The sequence below is a fragment of the Paroedura picta genome, chromosome 5 (genome assembly GCF_049243985.1).
Source record: "Paroedura picta isolate Pp20150507F chromosome 5, Ppicta_v3.0, whole genome shotgun sequence".
Lineage (NCBI taxonomy): Eukaryota > Metazoa > Chordata > Lepidosauria > Squamata > Gekkonidae > Paroedura > Paroedura picta.
In genome coordinates, this window is record NC_135373.1 from 99,010,392 (window position 1) to 99,031,031 (window position 20,640).

At 42.6% G+C, this 20,640-nt stretch overlaps 1 protein-coding gene and 1 long non-coding RNA gene across 4 annotated transcripts in view; one reads left to right on the top strand and one right to left on the bottom strand.

Moving 5' to 3' along the window:
- The window catches only part of EP300 (EP300 lysine acetyltransferase), a 92,731-nt gene extending 84,664 nt beyond the window's left edge, over window positions 1–8,067 (bottom strand). The window contains exons 1-2 of one of the 3 annotated variants that reach the window (XM_077339390.1): window positions 8,050–8,067; window positions 6,031–6,692 (exon numbers count right to left, since the gene is read on the bottom strand). In XM_077339390.1, the coding sequence (XP_077195505.1) occupies window positions 6,031–6,124 (94 nt within the window). In that variant the 5' untranslated portion in view covers window positions 6,125–6,692; window positions 8,050–8,067. Of the gene's footprint in view, window positions 1–6,030; window positions 7,620–8,049 lie in introns of those variants that run through there. The other 2 variants (XM_077339389.1, XM_077339391.1) reach the window with 2 other exon arrangements.
- Window positions 7,718–18,788, top strand: LOC143838296 (uncharacterized). The gene is made up of 4 exons (XR_013231323.1): window positions 7,718–8,207; window positions 9,198–9,330; window positions 11,477–11,681; window positions 18,304–18,788. It is a non-coding gene; the product is annotated as an uncharacterized LOC143838296 (long non-coding RNA).
- The last annotated feature ends 1,852 nt before the right edge of the window (window positions 18,789–20,640 follow it).

Consider the following 20,640-nt stretch of genomic DNA (forward strand, 5'->3'; position numbering starts at 1 on the left):
ATTGCTGCAGTAGTGAGGTTTTAACAGAAGGGTAGCAATTTTTGGTTTATTGTAACAGTAATTTTGCTACTTTAGAGAAATAATCTGTTGTGCCCTTGCCAACTAGAGCCAACTTCATCATATGCATGAAGTTACCCTCAGTTGGTAAAGAAACACTCATGCAGATAAATACACACACACAAAAGAAGAATATTAACGGACATCAATGAAATGTAAGGAATAGGTGAGGATATGACTTTTCTGCATAAAATCCAAACATACTTGACAGTCCTGCAGGCACATTCATTTTAATTGGTGTGTGGGTGTGTGAATTTTTAAAAAAATCTTTTTTGGGGAAAAATCTCATTTTATTTTCAAGCAAAATGGCTATTCTTCTAGTCAGATTTTAGCAAGCTGGCTGAACAGCACAATTACAGACATTTGCATTTGATATTGTTCTGGGTCTGACCTGTAAACAATTTGGGGACCGAAGTGTTGTCAATGCATAAACAATGATATGCAAGCCTATAAACTCCTTACTGAAGCTGCAATAAGAGTTACATGGATTAAATTTTAAGTTCATTTATGAAAGACATTAAATAGCTTTCTGGAATGTCTTTATTGTAATGTAAAATTGTTGCATGAGAACATTTTTATATGATTGGTGATCAAAAAGGCAAGTGAGATTGTATATATTTTCCAAGACAGTTGGTACAATTTTTAGCATTAAGTCCGATTTATGTGATCATGCTGATCTATAGAACTTGAACATTCTTAATCAGTGGTCCGCAACCTTTTTTGGGTTGCGGACCAGTGGGGGGAGGGCGGATCCGGTGGTTGGGGACCACTGTTCTTAATCACTTGAAACACATTTGAGCTGCATATTTTTGGACAATAAACATTTACTTATTGTGCCGCTTTTCTTGCATGGTACTTCATATGACACAACCACCTCATCTATGGTGACATTTAAATTAAAGTATTAGGTCTTGTCATTGTTAAAGAGTACATTGCAAAGGCAATCCATAAAGACATGCACAACACAAAGTTGAGCACCTTGCGTAAACTGCCCATCTACACAGGTAAACTGAATTTTTTAAAGTAACCCCTAACTGGAAGTTTGTAAAACCAATTCAAGGGAAATTGCTGCAACTATGCAATTCAGATACCCTTGAACAGTTGTTACACAAAACTCACTTTGAAATTTTGTGAAGATGAAGCTGAAAATGGGAAAAGTCAATAAAACACCTGAAACATATATACCATATTTACAATTCTCTCAGGACTACAGCCACGTATATGAGTTTTATTTTTGTCTGTCAAGAGAAAAAAACCAAAAATGGGTCTTATCAGGTAAAGCAAAAGTGATTTTAACAGATTTTTAGAAGTATAGTTTTTACACTATGATAATTTTTTAAATCAGTTTTTGATAGAGGGGGTATGGGAATCATTTTGTGCTACAGGTATGAACAAAGCAAACAGCTACTGTGTTATGCTTACATTGCTGAAAGCCTATTGCTCAAAGTTGTTAGTGCTTCTACTTACATAACCTACAGTGACCTACTGATACAATTACCTTAAAGGCAGCCATATTACTTGCCATATCTATTTACTTGGGACAAGTAAAACTGGCCCTAGGTCAGAAGTCTCCAACAGGCTGCCCATGACCACTTTGATGCATGCCAATGTATTTCCTGGTACCAACTTACTTCTTACCTGGAGTATCTCCATTGCCAGCCAATTCTGGCTTTCCCCCACTGCACTGGAAGAAAAGATGGTTTAAAAAACACCAGGAAGCACTAAATTTACACTCATGGAAGTACCATTTGGAAACAGCTACCTCCATCAAAATAGGTTACTTAGCTTGGAACCTCCCAGCGTTTTCATTAGACCCTGTCCTTGTGGCAACTATTTGTTGACTCCTACCCTCCAAGCAGCCATTTTGGTATGATACCTAATATCTGTCCTGAAAATTATGAAATAGGCTACAGGTTCAAAAAGATTGGGAAGTCTTGCCCTAGGTGAACAGCTGAAGTGAGCTAGTTTGAGTATACTCTTCTAATCTTACTGAGATCAAAAACTACATGGCAAAGAAACCAAGTTTTGCATACAGTCAACTGTTGTAGAAAAGAGAGGAACCTTAACTGTTACTGGCCTTTCAAAATACAGCCACATAGGTAGTCCAAAGTTAAAGCAGTATTGCAGTTTCTTCTGGCTGCCAAGATATGCAACTGTGGGAAATGTGGAGAACTGGAACCTATGTTCACTCAGTTGATGCAGAAAACGACAAAGCTATCTCAGGATAGCCTGACCTAGGGAGAGTAGGAAGGAACCAGTTCCCGCTACACAGGGATGAGAAGAGAAGGATGAAGCATAAGCAAAGAGACTGTTCTTCTCCACTGCCATATTATTCATAGCCCCCAGTTCTAAGGGGATTGTCAGCACTGTCAATAAACAAAGGGAACATCTACTCTAAGTAATAATGTCCACGTTTGCTATATTGAGCTACAGTCTATTTTAGACAATAAACATGGCACCAAATTACAATATGAATAAAAATATAAACTCTCAGAAGAATGATATCCCAGCTAAAAGAGATGATGGGAAGAAAATGGACAATATAGACAGCTGTACAGAAGACCTAAGAATTTGTTCAGAAATATGCTAGTCATACAGACTAGCAGCAAGGTAAGTACGAGGCAGTTTGCTCCACAATACCAAAAGAATCTGTCAAACATCAAATACATACAGTGCACCAGAAATTTGAACTATATGTACCTTATCTACAGAGTAATGACTTGAAAGAGGCATCTTCCAGATGCTACTCCAGCACTCTAACCACTAATATCCTGGTCTCTAGTTCCAAGAGGCACACAGCTATGTATATGTAGCCCAAATGACTTTGGTTTTACTCATTTCTAAACAGTAGTCCCACAGACCTTATTAGAAATTAAGAGAAACCTTCAAAGAACACTTTAAGAGAATAAAAAATCCCAGGTTTTTGAGCACACCTAAAGCTGGTGTTCGAATTCTAGCCTACATAATCTGAATTACAATGCTGTTTTGAATATATATTACCCTTTTACAGTTTCTGTTGTGGCCAGAAAGCAGAAAAGAGAAAAATTATTTTGGGGAAAAAGCTCTCATGAGACTGAAAAGCACCCTGATTTTTTGCAATAGAAATTAATTTCAATCAAAACCCCTTACCTAGTAACCATCTTGTCCAATACACAAAACTAAGGCAGATTTTTTAAAAAAATTAACTCTAGCACATAACTTACTACAGCAGCAGAAATGCAACTTATGCATTTATATGAACTCAATTATAGGTAGATTACATATAAAACAGATCCTATAAGTCTGATAAAGAGTTTTCTTTATACAACCTATTCACTTCATGGACTTGATAATTGTGTTTTTTCTATTTAACATGTGTTATTGTGTTTTCAGCAAAGCTCACATATGATTACTTCACACAACCTACTTTTCACAACTTAGCTTTATTCAAGGAGTGAAATGTCTTAGTCCTATATGATGTATGTTCAAGTAACTAGCTACTATAATAAAATATAGATTTGAGCAAGTGTCATATCTAAAATCTGTGACAGAAATTAACATGACTGATAGAGAACCCAACCAATATCATTGCTATTGAACAGTAAAAAGTAATACCAAAAATCACCAACTTTAGTATTGTGATAATGAGACCATTTAATCTGCTAATAATCTTGCATTCCTCCTCATTCCATACATTTTACAACTGTATAAGTTTGTTAAATATGCTGCATGGCACCTGAGCTTCAGAACAGCAAAGAAATAAAGCAGCAAGGGATTCTAATAGCTAGAAAAAGATGCAGCACTGTGACGCAGCATTATGAGAAACAGGCTAATAATTTGTTTCAGAAAATAAGTATACTATCATTCCACATGTTAGCATCCTTTAAAATGATTTCTCTGGATAACTACATTCTAGTTACAAAAAACCATGGTATCTTCACTTCTCAAAAACTTACCACCACAATCACAGTAATAAACCCCTATATAAGAGCATTACTGAATATTAAGCATATGTAGTCCTAGTGGAAGCAACATTTTACTCAAAATGTAGTTTAAGAATTTACTACAATTTAAGAGCTCCGGTTGATTTAACTGCATTGTCAAGGAATGCTCATTTAAATAAAACTGAAGTGGGTATAACGGATTTCATTCATATTACTAGCAACAATTAATAGGAAACCATAAGTATGTCTTTTGAAAGCAGGTCAAAAATCATCAATCAGGACAATAAACTCAATTTGCTCCATTGTATGCCTACACCAGCAACAGGAAGGTGCAAAGGCTTTTATTATTACCATGCAGGAAGAAATAAAAGATGATTGAAATATGCTTTATGAAGATTCTAATTCTCTAACTGAGCAACTCATAAGAAAAACTGTATCAAATCCAAAGTCACACCTTGTTTCTACAATAACTTGTTTCCCTTGTCAGCTAGAATGAACTATTTACACTAACCAGAAAGCTACATAATCTGATGGTATTTAATATGGTGCTGTGATTTAGTAGCTGAACAGACAATTTGTCTACATTCTCCTACAGTCTTAAATGTGATGCATTTTCAATGTTACGTGTCTGACTAATCTACATATTCGCATCCATCTACAATGGAAAGGAAAGTGATATGATAGGAATCTAAATACTACTCTGAAGCACAATTCTGAGAAAGCTGAACACTTACATTGTTTACTTTACCTTCAGTAGTAATTCTTCGACCAGAGAGAAACTGCTTCCAACTCAACTTTCATAATATAATAGGAACTGTTGACTTCATGGCTATACATACCTAATATTAATATTGAAATACAGCAAATATGGCTTGGTTTGAAGTCACCTCCAAGGCCCTCAAATTATTGAGAAGGCCCTCACTGAAAAATATTAATACCAGAAGCATGAAACTTTATACTAGTCAAGCCAGTATTCAAACCAAAAGACACTTTGATATGTTGCTATCAAATCAATCAGCCATCTTCCCTTTTATTTTCAATATATATATTCATCAGTAATAATAACATTAATATGCTCAGTGAACAAAAACTCACTATAAACCACAGTACCTAGATGAGGCCTAGATAAGAATTCCAGATTTGTTCTCTTTTAAAAGGACTTTGAAGAATACTACACAAAGATTGTTCAGGCACTCCACTACTGCCCCCCCCCCCCGAAACTACAGCAAATACTCCTGTGTAGTCAGCTTCATTCTACAACACAACACTTTCCTGAACTTTCAGCACAACCAGTACATATTTGTTACAAATGGGAACACCTGTAACTTGCACCCCAACTCCAAAGGAGTTCTAATGTTTCCAAACTGGCTTACTCAAGGAACCATTACAATGTCAGCAACACAGCAAATAGCTATACTCATCCACACATATCCAGCAAGCCCATATAGGAACTTCAGACATTTTGGTTGCAGAGCAGAGAAATACAAGATGCAGAAAAGAACTGTGCTCCATATTGTTTCTCAAAGCAATTCTAATTAAATAATTTAACGAATGTGTGCAGATCTTATACACCAAATGAACAACATCTGTACCTCAAATAGCATCACTACTTACTTGAGGTAACAAATTAAATATAGAAGAGAAAAAAATACTCAGAGCAGAATACCATGTCTAAGTAATTTGAAATATTCTACATGCATACATGCACCTACAAAAAGTGAAAAGACCATTTGCACACATATGAAAAAAAAATCACACAGACAAATAAAGTTTTAAGGTTCAAGGGTTTGAAGTGTTGCAATAGCCAATAAAACATATCTGTTTTCAGTCCCTCCAAAAATTAAAGGCAGCAGCAATTAAACATCCAATGGGATTAATGCAGCAAGGTGTAAAGAAAAACAAGGTACATAAAAAAGGCTTATGAACAGTCTATAAAAAGGGTGGTGAGCAACACATCAGAAAACAGAATAACGAAAGAATCACTATAGAAGGAGCCCTTATGAGGGAGGACACACATTAAAACAAGGGAGATCTATTGCTCAAAACTGACCTGTGCCATCGCTTGCAGAGACAGAGAGCGCCGGTGAGGAGAGTTTAGGCCGCTTGGCTGAAGGCGGGCCCGACTCCACCACATTCTCGGCCATTTTTAATTCTTTTTTAGACAAACAGAGCCCAAACAGAAGATGGGGACCCCCAATGCCGTCACCTCCTTCTTGAATCCGGAGTCAGCTGGACAACAGTAAGAAAAGAAGGAGCTGAAGAAGAAAGCGACAAAGTTCCTCTTTTTCTGCCCCTCTGGATCGGTCTCCGTAGGGTAGCAGCGATTAAGGGGGAACAGAGATAGAAAATAGGGTGTGGAAGCAGTCTTTTCTCCGGGCCACAGGGGGAAAATAAGGATGCGAAGAACAAATCAAGCCCTTTCCCAAAAACAATTAAGAGGGCTTGGTGGATTTATAAATCAAATTAAATCCGGCTGTTATGCTGCTGGTGCTTCCTCGTCACCACCAACACCACCATCTTCATCCTCCGGGGGGTCGTCTTCTCCTCCTGCTGCTGCCTCTTCGCCGCCGCCATCAACCTCTTCCTCCTCGGCGTCGTCCTCCTCCTCCTCATCGCCACAAGGAGGCGGGCGAAGGAGGAGAGGAGAAAAAAAGGAGAAAGAATTGCTCTCCTCCGCTGAGCAGTTTCTTCCCCACTCTCTCCAAAACCAGCCTGCAAAGGAAGAGAAAAATGCCCACCGCTAATGAAAACGGGGCTGGGGAAGGGGATCAGAAAGAGGGTATCGAGGGTCCCCAACTCCCCCTGCGCTTTTCTCGCCAGTCACTAATGGCTGCAGAAAGGGGAGCCGTAAGGATGAGGATGAAGCTAAGTCCCAGGAGTCTCCGCTTCACATCTTGTTGTGCAGGAACAAGGAGGAGGAGGAGGAGGGGTTGTTGTCCCGATGGAGGCAGCGCGGATCCCGGGATGGGGGCAGGAGAGGGTGGGCTTCAGGACTCGACCCCCCCCCCCTTCTTCCTTTCTTCCTCAGTAGCAGGCAGGGTGCCCCCCTTCTGGTCAGACGGAGGGATCGATCCCAGAGCAGGAGGAGGAAGCAGCAGCAGCAGCAGCCCCTCCCCCTCTGCCTCTTCCCCCTCCCCGGGGAATAGGGATGGTTGCGAGAGCTGGGTCTGCGGAGAGGAGAAGGCTCGCCTCCGAACCGGAGACGCCGAGCCTCAGGCGCTTCTGTCGCGGCTCCGTCTCAGGTCCGCCATGGAGCCCCGGGAGGAGGGGTGACCGTAGAGAGCCCTCCAACGCGGCCTCCTACCCCGCGACGGGCTCAGCGGCCGAGGGAGGCTGTGGGTGGGGTCCACCCGGGGTCCCGAGTCCCTAGCCGAAGCCGGGAGTGCGTCCTCCCCTACTGGCTGCGAGGCTGGTGTGGAGGGTATATCGCGCAGACTTCGGGCTCTCTCGGGTCTGGCCGGCCAGGCGCCCTGAGTTGCTCTGGATCTCTCTCGCCGCTTTCGCCCTTCCTAGGCTCTGCCCGCCCAGCTCGGTCTCCCCGGTTCGCTCCCTCCCCTCAGTCGCTCACACACAAACAAAATGGCGGCTGTTGTTTCTTCACTCTCCCGATTCCTCCGAGGGAAGCGAGCGGCGGCGGCCGGAAATGAGCCAAGAGAAAAAAGAGGCGTGGCCAAAGCAGAGAGGCGGGGACGCACGCAGCTCGCACACACAATGGAACGCGGAGGGCCGCGGGGGGGGAGGGCCCGAGGAGGGGTCGGCCGCGGTCACGAGACCACTTCAGCCACTAGGCTGGCGCTCCCGGAGAGATCCCTTCCGCAAACTCGCTGGCCTCCGCCTCTTAAAGGGGAGGGCGATACTTTTCGCCCTCGTCCCCCCTCCTCTCCCTTTATTTCCAGTCGGCAAAAATACACCGCGAGGGACAGGCCTATTGTAATCTGGGGGGAGGGGGGAGGTTGTGTACCCTGGAACTGGCAGTGCCCGTGCTGCGCATCGGAAGCGCTAGGCGGGAGGCCCTCCCCCCTCTCCCCTCATTTGCTGCTTCATAAGACACCGGCCCCGACGTACTAACCTGGGGGGTTTGATGGGGGTGGGGGGACAAGGCGGCAGAGCTGCTGCAGGTAAAAACGAGAGCAGGGCCGGCCTCTCACCGTCTCACAGATGCCTATGTATACGCACACAGATGTGGCGGGGGTGATGACGCTGCATATTATGTGTACAGATTGCACGGTACATCCACGTTATTTTGTCCCCTATGGTGGTAGGACGGCGCCCCCCCCCAAATAAAAATAAATCCCCAAAACCACTACGCAGCCCTGAGGTGGAGGTACAAAGGTCTTTATCAAAGAGTTGCGCAATTTCATGTTCTCGTTTTCTTGCCAGAATCCATTTCTGTTCCTCTAAAAGAAGGGAAATGGGGGGGGGGCGCTTTATTACGCAGAAAGACGCGGGGCCGCGTTGTTTGGGCGCTGTGTAGTAATTGAGAGGAATTTTAATGCTGCCCCGTATGGTTTTTATGTTATTGACCACACCGTCCGTTCTTATAAAGAGTCGACATCGTACTCCATTACGCCCGAAGTGTTTTTTGAAAGGACGGATTTCGAGTATATTGGACAATGTAAATACAGCACCCGTTGTCTTCCAATATGTTCTGAATCCTGCAAGATGTCGGCGTCTCCAGAAAACGGCAGCGTTTCCCACTCGTGTACAGTTCTTTCGGCAGATATAAAAGATATTTCTTTCCCCAACACCCTCTCCCTTTCTTACCCTCAGTCGGAGAAGAGCCAATTCACACTCTAAAATTGAACAGTTACTTCCTCCCCCTCCCCCTTTAAACCAGTAGCTGATGGGGAATTAATTACCTGAAACCATTCATAAGCACAGATTGCTATTTGAGATGGCCACTAAACTCACTGTCTTTAGTGGCCAGTTGGCCACAATCATGAATTTAAAAGGCTGAAAGAGCATTCCGCCACCTTTGTGCTTGTTTTCACCTGACCCTATGGATGAGCGAAGCTCTGCTGAAGTGATCCAGGTTCCTGTTGTGTTTGTGAAATGATTATCTGTGTACATTTTTGTCAAAAGTGTTCACACATCCAGACTCAGCCCACTTCCAGAAGGGCTGGGCAGGGGGTGAGAATGAATTGGGGTGCAAAATATTCTGGTCACTGAACAGACCAAGCTAAAGGTTTCTTCTCCCATATCTGTTATTGTTTGTAGGACCTGAAGCTTCCTATCTTTAGTGGCTTTCCCTGCACAGCTCACAGTCCATTTTCAATGTGACTTATTGTACTTTCCAGTTGTTGTGGAAGTGAACTAGCAGTAGTTGCACAGGCTTGACAGCCCAGGGGAGGTAAGTGATTGCAAAATGCATCAAAACTCACAAATTGAGATAGGATCCCCTCTCAACTGGCTTAATTCTCTATCTTTCCCTTCAGTCTGGGTCCTAAGAAATTTTGTTAGTGCTTTAAATTATACAAAAGTACCCGCAATCCAAGTCATTTGTATTCATAATGAAGCATTCCATATTTTGTATCAGAAATGGAAGGATACATAGTTGATTCACCCAACATTCAGAGTCCAATGCAACATGCCATGCCAACTTGTTCAACAGTCATTGGAAACCTGGAAACACAAATCCCAGCATACTAAAAGAGTAAAAGAACTTTGAGAGAACTCCATCTTGTACATTAACCAGCAAAATTGGGATCAAAGGAGATGGTTCTTTTGTGGTTTAGGAAGAAGCAACCAAAGTACACATGCAGAATAGTCAGGAGCATCGAATGTGTATGTGAACTTAACCTATCACAGATTTTAAAATAGTATGTACTAGTAGATAAAATTTAAACTCTATATTCAGTGCTAAATCCAATAGTAGTTGACATTTCAGTTAATCTTAAATGGAACAGTAAAGATCTATAAAAATTCTTGCATTGAAAACCCTATAACATCGCCATAAGAAAAGTTGGATTTTATACCCCAGTTTTCTCTACCTGAAAGAGTCTCAAAGTGGCTTACAATCGCTTTCCCTTCTTCTCCCTGCAACAGGCACCCTGTGAGGTAGGTGAGACTGAGAGAGCTTTGAGAGAAACTGCTCCATGAGAACAGTTCTAACCTTGTGACTAGCCCAAGGTCACCCAACTGGCTGCATGTGGGGGAGTGGGGAAGCAAACCCGGCTTTCCAGATTAGAAGCCGCCACTCTTAACCACTACACCAAGCTGTCTCTCTTTAAGCCAGCTGAATTTTGATGGATCTCTATTACCGTTTATGCACTGGGAACTTCACTGCCCCAGAGCCCATGCAGGAGCACAGATCGGGGGCAGATGAGGTGCACTGGGTCAAATGCTCCCGCAGGAAGAGGTGGGTCAACCTACCATGACTAAAACTCCAGCCTGCAGCCCAGCATGAAACCTCCAGTGCATAAACGGTCTATGGCAGCGCTTTCTACCACCAGATATCTATCAAAATTAAAAACATGAGCATACAGAACCACCTTAGGTTAGAGCCACACATGTGCTGGTATCCCAACTGGGTTCCTGTAATTTATGGAGATGCCTTTGAATGCTATGTAACTCTTAATTTGGTCTCAGGTTATAACTGGAATCTGCCATGGTGATAGGGTTGCCAAATATGTCTTGGGAAATTCCTGTAGATTTGGGGGCAGTACTTGGGGAAGGCAGAATATGAGGATGGGAAGGAATTTAGCCTCCAAAGCTGCCATTTTCACCAAGGAAATGGAAATCTCTGCAGTCAGGAAATCAGCTGTGATTCCTAGAGAACTTCAGCAAGTCTACGTGGTAATCATATTGCAACAGTGCTAGAGTGCTACATCACCTGTTTGCTAATTTGCTTCTGGGCCCAAATCAAAGTTCTGGTTTTGACCTGTAAACCTCAAAAATAGGATGAAGGACAGCCGCTCCATCAACTCAGACCTGCTTTGTGTGCTCACAATGAAAGAGTTGAGGCCAGGAAATATGCAGAGCAGAGCTTTTTCAGTTGTAGGCCCAACTGTGGTATTTCCTTCCCTTAGCCTTGATCAGAAATTAGCCATGGCTACTTTGTCCCAGAGATAATTTAATTCCTATTTTTAAAAACATGTATAATGGTTTTCAGTTGATGCTAACAATAATGTTGATTTTGCAGTTTTTATTACCTGCTGTTGCTTTTACAATTATTTTTATCCACTGCTTACTTGCTTTGGTTAATTTATTTTTTATTATTTTAAATCTTTTTATATTGTATTGTCTTAAGTCACCTTGGGTATTAATTTAATAATTTATAATAATAAAATATACATTTTAATAATATAAATATCTTAAATAAAATAAATTTATGCACTAGAGGCCATTTTTTCAGATGTTCATCAGAGAAGTTGACTCTGGTTTACAATGGTTAATGGCATGACACATGCATTTTTAATTTGTCACTAATTTTTGTTATTGCCATAGTTTGGGCTGCAGCAGATACATATGAAATTTTGCCTCATTATTATCCCCAGGTTTTAAAAATGATACAAGCAAATTAGAGAAGATTCAAAATTACCTACCACCACCACCATTAGTAGATTAACAAGTGTGGATAACTGATAACTCACTGCTAACAGCTTGGAATATTAAGAATATATAGCCTGTGGTCTGACACTATACACCCTTACTCAGCAATTCACTGAAGTTTACACCCATACTAAGATGGAGTCTTAAAAGGTAAATAATAGCACAGGACTCTTAAAGCCATTTTCAAAAGTTTGAAATATTGTTATTGTTTACCAAATTTTTATTCTGGCTTTCTGTCTCCATAGGACTACCAAAGTGGCTAACAAACTTAAACATACAGATTAAAACGTTAACTTAAAAGCCATTAAAACAATACACAAATGTATAATTAAAACTAATAAAAACAATATCTTAAAATAAGTAGCAAAGATAAAAACAGCTACTTAAAAGAGGGATCACTCAGGGAATGTCAAGCGAAACACAGAAAAGTCTTCATTTACCCACTGGCAGAAGACAGTGACAGAAGGGGTCAGGCAAATCTTCCAGGGGAGGGAGTTGAGAGTTTTGGTGCCATTTTTAGGAAGGCCATCTTCCAGGTTACCAACCATCTAACCTCAGATGAAGGGGCCAACCAAAACAAACCCTCTGAAGATGACCACAGTGGTTAGAGGTTCATAAGGGATTAGGCAATTCTTCAGGTATGTTAGTCCCTGGGTACATAGGGCTTAAAATATCAGCACCTTGAATTGGAAACAAATTGAAAGCCAGTGTAGAATTAACAGGACTGGAGTCCTTACAACCCCTCCAGTCGATGTTCTACCTGCAGCATTCAACACCAGTTGAAGTTTCCAAATACTTTTCAAGGGCAGCCCCATGCAGAATGCATTAGATCAGTGGTCCCCAACCCGCGGGCCACGACCCGGCGCCGGGCCGCGAAGGCCTCGGCGCCGGGCCACGGCTCCGTCTTCCCTCCCCCCGAAGTGAGAAGCTCACCAGGCTGTGAGCAAATCGGGCGCCAAAGCGGCCGATTAGCTTGCGGCCTGGCAAGCTTCTCACTTCGGGAAGTGAGGGAAGAGAAGCTTGCCGAGCCGCAAGCTAATCGGCCGCTTTAGCTTTAGCGGCCGATTTGCTCGTGGCCTGGAGGGGCCGGGAGGGGAAGCCGCGGGCGCCGGCATGGTGGCGGCGCAAACGCGTATGCGCGGACTGCTGCGCACGCGCGTTTGCGCCCCTGCTGGGCGCAAACGCACATGCGCGGCAGTCCGCGCATGCACATTTGCGCTGGGGCTGCCGCGCGTGCGCGGGCCCCTGGACCGCCCTCTCCGCGCACCACTCCGCAGCGGTCCGCGGCAAGCAGAAGCTTGCGGACCGCTGCATTAGATTATTGCATTTAGCTGGGGCCTGTAAGATCCCTTCCAACTCTATGATTCTAATCTACCTGTACCCAGGCCATACACCATGGTGGCCATATCTTTTCTGCCCAGGAAAGGCTGCAGCTGGCTACGCAGTCAAAACTAATAAAAGGTAGTCCTGGCCACAGTTGCTACCTGATTATTCAGAAATAGGCCCAGATCCAAGAGCATTCCCAGACTATAGACAATGCCTTCAAAGGGAGTACAGCCCCATCCAGAACAGGTGACACCTTAAATTCTGGGTCAGATCTTCTGCTAACCAGTAGCACTTCCATCTTGTCAGGATTAAGCTAAAATGTATTAGCTCATGTCTACTCCAAAACTGCCTCAGGCACTGGTTCAAGGTTTCTTACAGCTTCCCTCAGATCAGCTGGAAGTATGAGATAGAGCTGAGTGTCATCCATGTATTGCTGACAACCCAGGCCAAATCTCCCAATTACCTCACCCAGTAGTTTCATGTATATATTACAAAGCACTGGGGCCAAGAGTCTCATAAGCCATATGCCAAGGGGCTGAGCAGCAGTCCCACCTTCTGAAGTCTTCCTTAAAGGTAAGGCCAGAAACACTTTGGAGTGGGGCCTCTCCATCCCAGCCCATATGTATATCATGATTAATGGTATCAAAAACAACTGAGAAGTTCCAGAGAATCAACAAAATCACACTGTCCCTTCCTAGCTCAGATCATCCAGCAGGCCATCCAATTTTATATTCTGCAAGGCCCAACACATCTACAGCATATTAGCAGCATCTTATCAGTTTTCCTTCTCTTTATTTACTTTATACCATGCTTTTGTCTCCAAAAGCAGTGGTCCCCAACCTTTTTATCACTGGGGATTGGTCAACGCTTGACAATTTTACTGAGGCCCGGGGGGGGCAGTCTTTTGCCAAGGGACGTTGCTGCCACCACCTGAGATCCTGCTCCGCTTGCTTTCCTGATGGCGCCCCTGACTTCCCGCCGCCCACTGGGTGGCGCTGCCAGCAGCAGCTGTGCAGTGCCACACCAAGGGGGAGCCCCAGTCATGGCGGCCGCCAGAGAGCACCAAAGGTGAGCCAGCAGCAGAGTGGCAGTGCAGCCCCCAAGGCAGCAGCTGGGGAGGAGGACTAGGAGGAGCCGCGGCCCGGTACCAACTGATCCATGGACCGGTACTGGTCCCCGGACCAGGGGTTGTGGACCACTGTCCAAAAGGACACAAGGTGGCTTACATTGTGATCTGCATTTTATCCTCAGAACAACCCTGTGAAGCGGGTAAGGCTATGAGTGTATGACTAGCTCCAATGGCACCCAGTAAGATTCTGTGGCAGAGTAGGCATTTAAACCTTGGTCTCCAACATCCCAGCCCAACTCTGTAACCACAACACCACACTAGCAGCAGATTGGTTTTAGTTTCCAGGGTCACCTCTCTAGAATCTTTTGATTTTAAACAAAAATTGCTATTAGTGTTGTAGAACAAATTTAGAGTCTAGTGGCACCTTTAAGATTAACAAAGTTTTGTTTAAGGTGTGAGCTTTTGTGCTCACACACACACTTCCTCAGGTACAAAGTCATGGAATGGAAATAATCAACTCATATTTCTAAGCAAAGTGTGAACATAATGAAAATGGTTAACAGATTCCAGAATTAAATAGGAAAAAACACCAATTTGGATTTGTTTGTATTCACTTGAGATTGAATTACATGGGGAAAATTCTGTGTCCACATTAAGAGAATAATGGGTGACTAGATAATCAGTTGCTGACAGCAGTAAGTTGAGACTTTGCCCTTCTGCCACCTGCCTGTCCTCCCAGCATGGAAGTATCTTGGGACATCATCTTCTTTGAAGTAGAGCATTTGGCTCTCCCTGTTCGCAGATCTGCAGAACAATGCATATGCACCTTTAAGACCAACAAAGTTTGGTCTTAAATTTGTTCTGCTGCTTCAGACCAACATGGCTACCCTCTTGAATCTATTAGTGTTAAAGCCATTGTTTCCCAAGCTAAAGATGCTGTTTCCAGAGAGAGATGTATGATACAGATATTCAACAGTTTCAGAAATTAATATATTCAACACTTTAGGACAAACACTATCAAGTCCCCAGCAATCTCAGCTTTATTGCATAAATGTAAAAGGAATTCCACCACCATTCTCTGTAGTGAATAAAAATCTGAAGATGCAAATCATTCACTGGTTGTCCTGCAGGCCTCCTGATTTTGCTTTGCTTATTAAACAAAAATAGATAGTGCGTGTCATTACATGATCATGCTCCTCAACTATTTTGGTCAAGTCTCCTGTACTTTCAGATTCAATTTATACTATCTCGTCCTTTTGTGCAGGGTCACTGTGGGGACCTGTAATCAGACTAAACAGACCTGAAGCTGTTGGATGTAGACCTGTGGAAGAGGCGAACCTGCAAGGCAGTTAGCCTGGTAATTTTTGAACTGAGTTGGTCTAGAAATATATAGCATAATTCTCAGGGAATAAAAAATAATCTGCAATCAGGTGGCAGCAACTAGATTTGAGAGAACAATACAAATTTCAGACACTGACTCAAAGGCAGTACTGAACCAAGGAGGTCAAGGGAGGCATCCAGAAACAAAGTGCAAGCCAGGACAGATTGAAGAACAATCTGATTTGATTCAAAATTGGGAGGGGAGGGACAGTTCATGTTTCTTCTGGGAACTATTAATCTTCTAATCAGCCCTTATATAAGCACAGGAGAGCCATCCAAGGAGAACAGGACTAGAACTTATAAACAAGAATGCAGAAAGACCCCCCCCCTTTTTTTTTAAGGATTGCCAGATGGTTTTTAATGTGGGTAGCATTCCATGTTTAAGGGGATGTCCTTTAATCTAGAACACAGTGGCTCTACAGATTATGTAGATGTACTTTATTTTAGAAAGAAAGATCCTATTGCAGATAAATGTACAGGTCACAGCACTGTATTCCTATGCATGCTGAAAAGAAAGCATTGAGTGTATTCACTTTTCTGTACCTCATTTTCCATATGTGTTAAATGTGGATAATCATGCATACTTCCCTTATGAGTTTGCTGTGAGACTCTGTTATTACTAGTAATTGTTATGACTGATGTACTTACAGTGAAGAGAATTTAAAATATTATGGTATGAATTTAATTATAGTATTAGAGGAGAAAGCCTTGGGTTAATAATTAGATAATTAAAGAAAGGAAAGAGGAGCCTTAAGATTAGAATTGGACCCTGTAACTCTGGTTTTGATTTGGAAAAGGACCCTGTAACTCTGGTTTGGAAAACAGGATGGGACCATTCCCTTACAATATTAAATGACTGCATCAAAACCATGATTCCACCCCAGGGCCAGTTTCCCTTTTATATATAGGAAACCATAGATAAGGATATATTTCTAGATATGTAGAACCAGCAAAGTTTTAATAGTGTGAACTGAAGACCATCCATCCAGAAACTAGGCAGTATTGTTCCATAATACCCTAAGAACTTAGTACCACCACCATTGAGGATAGATGGCTGGCCACCTGAGAAACCCAAGGAAGGTTGCCAATTTAATACTGGAAAATCCCTGGAAATGCGGGGCTGGAGAATGGGATGGGTGAGGTTTGAGGAGGGGAGGACCCTCAGCAGGTATAATGCTATAGAGTCCATCTTCCAAAGCAACCATCTCTAGGGGAACTAATCTCTGAAGTCTGGAGATCCGTTGTAACTTCAGAATATCACCAGGTCTCAGCTGGAGGTTGGCAACCTTATATCATTGTAATCTGCCAGCAAGTTAAGACTTCGTTTTTATGTCTGGCATTCCTATACTAATCTAAATCGTTTTAGTTCTCCTCCCTGTTTTGTATTTATTTTTTCAAAATATTGTTATATTTTTATATTTGAAGTGTATATATGCTTTATTTGTTTTAGCTATCGATGCTTATGTATATATGTTTATAAATTTATTTTATTTTATTGTGTAGTTTTAATGTTTGCTGCTTTGGGGCCCCAAATTGAGTGGAAAGGCGGCATAGAATTAAAAAAATAAACAAAATACAATTTACAACAAAAACCACAATGGGGACAGCAATGACTATTGTGTATCCTTGCTGCAGAAGGCCTTGGAAGTCCTAAGGCTGACATCAGGAAAAATGGTCACGCCAGGCAGACTTTTTCTGCAGTAATCTAGTCCTTTGGAATCATCTATGAGTGTGGCTGTGGGACACTTTCACTTCCTGCAGTGAGAGGGAAACATATTTTGTGCATATTTATGTTGTGTGTTTTATTTTGTGTGCTTTTATGTTTTCTTTTATGTTTGATCATGTGTGTGGTTTTTATGGTGTTGATGGACTACCAACTTGTTTGTTAGCCGCCTCAGTTCTAAGGAACTGAGGCAGGATATAAATAGAAGGCCTTTCTCACCCACGGGAACCCAAAGCAGCTTCTGTTGCATTCCTGTCCTCCATTTTATCCTCACAATAACCCTGTGAAGTAGTTTAGACTGAGCACGTATGGCTGACCTAAGGTCTCCTAAAGAGCTTCCATGATAGAGAGGGGATTCAAACCTGGGTCTCAGAGGTCCTAGACCAGCAGTCTAGCCACGACACTACCCTGACTGCCACAGACAAGCACAGTTACCCATCTGGGACTGCCAAAAGCAAAGCTCAGCACAGATGGACAGAAAGGCTTATTCTGCTTCAGTTTGCTCTGTGGTAATAATTCATTGTTCTTTATGGGAATCTCCAGCTGTGAGTCCAGTCCCATTAAATATTTGAAATATGTTTTTGGAAGAAGAGAGGGAAGAAATACTAACAAAGAAAATATTTTCATCACTCTTAAAAGCCACAGCAAAATAAATGTACACATCAGACCAGTTTGGTAGCTGTGTAGTAGATTTAGACAAATGTATCATCTTTGGCAGAAGAGTCATTCCCTTATCTTCCTTCTGATAAACTCTGCAGAAGAAGAAAAGTAGCTCCCCTTGAAACAGGTTGCAGACAACTCCCAGTGTTGTGAATTGATGAATATATCTCTGAAGCTGGGATAGCATTTAACTGTTCAGGAAAGATCACAAGATTACAAAATACTTTGGCTGCAACCCTGAAAACACTTCTTGAGAGGAAGAAAGCCCAGTTGAATCAAATGAGACTTGCTTCTGAAGACATCTGCTTAGGTTTGCTCCCTTTGATTAGTAAAATCTAGGAACAAGGTAACACTACAACAGAGCACTGAAACCATAGGTAATTAACAGCACAAGAAAAAGCAGAGTTACCCTTTTCAAAGTCTATAGAAGTCAATGAGTTTGGGTATGATTCTGTTTAGGATTGCACTCTTAGCCTCTCCTTGTTGACTTTAGAAGATATAACTGTGTTTAGAATTACAGTGTAGGATGGCAAGTAACTCAGGCAGACTACATGGCTGATCCCTCATTGTTAATGCACACAAACAATGCCTAACACTCTTTTTCTGTGTTTCAGTTTCTGTGATCAACCCTTGAAGATTTTTTTCTAGCCTGTCCACCTTCATTGTTTTATGTGAACAACCGGAAGTAAAATAAAAAACACCCTCTCTCTTTCCATTTACAAATAACAACAAAACACTTCTCTGACTGGTTAATGGAAGCCATGTTTGCAAGCTTGGAGTACACTGAACAGGCGAGTCACCAACAAGGATCCATAACAGTACTGTCACTACCAAAAAATCCTTGGAGCTTTTTTGCTGTTGGATATGCTGCTAGGGAGTATTTCTTCCCAGTATGATTGAGCACTTTTTAAAAGCTCCATAAGGCTTGAAGCACCAATGATATTTTCATGTGTGGAAGGAACAGTTTCCAAAGGCACCCTGCGGAGGAAAACATTTCACTCTATTGGCCCCAAAATGTTTCTAGTCTCACCATTGTCCCAGTGTGCAAACCCACAACTATGCTGCTCTGCTGTTTACTAAAAGAATTTTCACCCTCCCCCCCTGGAACATATGTTTTTGCTTAAAATAAATGATCGAAAGCACATTATTGGAATAGTTCATGTGATCCCAAACACTGTAACAGGCTTACAATATTTATTCACTGTATAGGGAAAGGGGAAAAGACTGGCTCTCAAAACTGATTGATACATTACCAGAAGCGGCCGGATTGTCTATTACCTCACTGCTTCCCCCACCACATTGCTACTGTCTGTCTTTATTCAGATGAGATGTATTCACAACATGGGTTTATTCACAACATGGCATTTGTTCATAAATTAACTGGCATGAGTGATGTCGGTGCAGTGGCCAAGTTACTCTGCAAAGGAGAATCAACCAGACTGTTTCTTCTCAGACTCCAAAGTGCTTAAAGGTTTTTCAAACTACATAGCTCATTGCTGCATCCCTAAGATATTTAGTCCACTTTTCAATGACTAATTATATGATCTGGATTCTCCAGGCATTTAAGATGCTGGTATTATGACAGGTAGGCTGGCCCAATCTTGTTACAACTTGGAAGCAAAGCAGGGGTGGTCCTGGTTAATATTTAGATGGGAGACCACCAAGGAAGTTCAGGCCACGGAAGTGGCCAATGACAAAGCACCTCTGAACATCTCTTGCCTTGAAAATCCTGTGGGGTCAGTTGCAACTTGACCGCACTTTCCACCACAACTACGCAAAGGCTCAAGGACTTACTGTAGTGCAAGTGGGAGTTAGCCCACAGTAAAAGCCAGGGAATATAAAGCAGCTGTCCCCAACCCCCAGTCCAGAGATCGGGACCGGTCCATGGATCAGTTGGTACTGGGCCGCGGCTCCTCGTTCTCCTCCCCAGCTGCTGCCTTGGGGGCTGCCCTGTCACTCTGCCGCTGGCTCACCTTTGGTACTCTCCGGTGGCCGCCATGGCTGAGGATCCCCCTTGGCATGACATTGCACAGCTGTTGCTGGCAGCGCAGTGGGTGATGGGAAGTCAGGGACGCTGGCAGGAAAGCAAGCGGAGCAGGGGCTCAGGCAGTGGTGGTGACATCCCTCGGCAAAAGACTACGCCCCTACCCCGGGCCTCAGTAAAATTGTCAAGAGTTGACCGGTCCCTGGTGATAAAAAGGTTGGGGACCACAGTTCTAAAGGAATCCATAAACCTAGTGATGTCACCTTACGCTCTCCCCCATATTTTTAAACTTCTGTTTTCTGAGCTGTCCTTCAAAGTGCTAGACTGACACATTATAATTAGTACAGCACGTGACCAAAGAACCGCTTAAGAAGCAAAACCATATGGGTGTGTTTATTATGCATTATGCATGTCTTCTACATCCTGTAGGTGTTCTATAAAAATCAGGTCTGTAATATTCTAATAGCCTGCTGATTGGAACTTTCAGTTGAAATGTTTGCAGATGCGTATAACTTGGATCAACTTCCGTGCTTCATAGCATCTATCACCTGCACCTTTGCTGAAGATCAGGAGGGCATGAATATTGTCTCCAGTCTATCTAAGGGCCCTAATGCTGTGAAAATTGTGACCATGTTGCCTTGAAAAATAGAGTAAATTGTGCCTACAGCAATTAACTCACTAACCAGTGCTATGAGGTTATAATCCTTTCAAAGAGCCGTTTTTGCTGCTGTTTTTATTTACTATTTGCCTGCAGCTGACACTGCTCTTCCCAGTTACTTGCCAAGTTAAAAAGAGGGACAGGTCTTGCCTTCCTCTCTGTCCAGCTTTGACACAGATAGGTCAATAATTAACCTATTGCCATAGCCCAGTTATCCTTGCACAGACAGGCCTGAAATAATAGGATTCATAATCAATTGTAGCCATGGACTTAATTTCTTTTTATCAATTGTTCCTTATCCCCTTCATA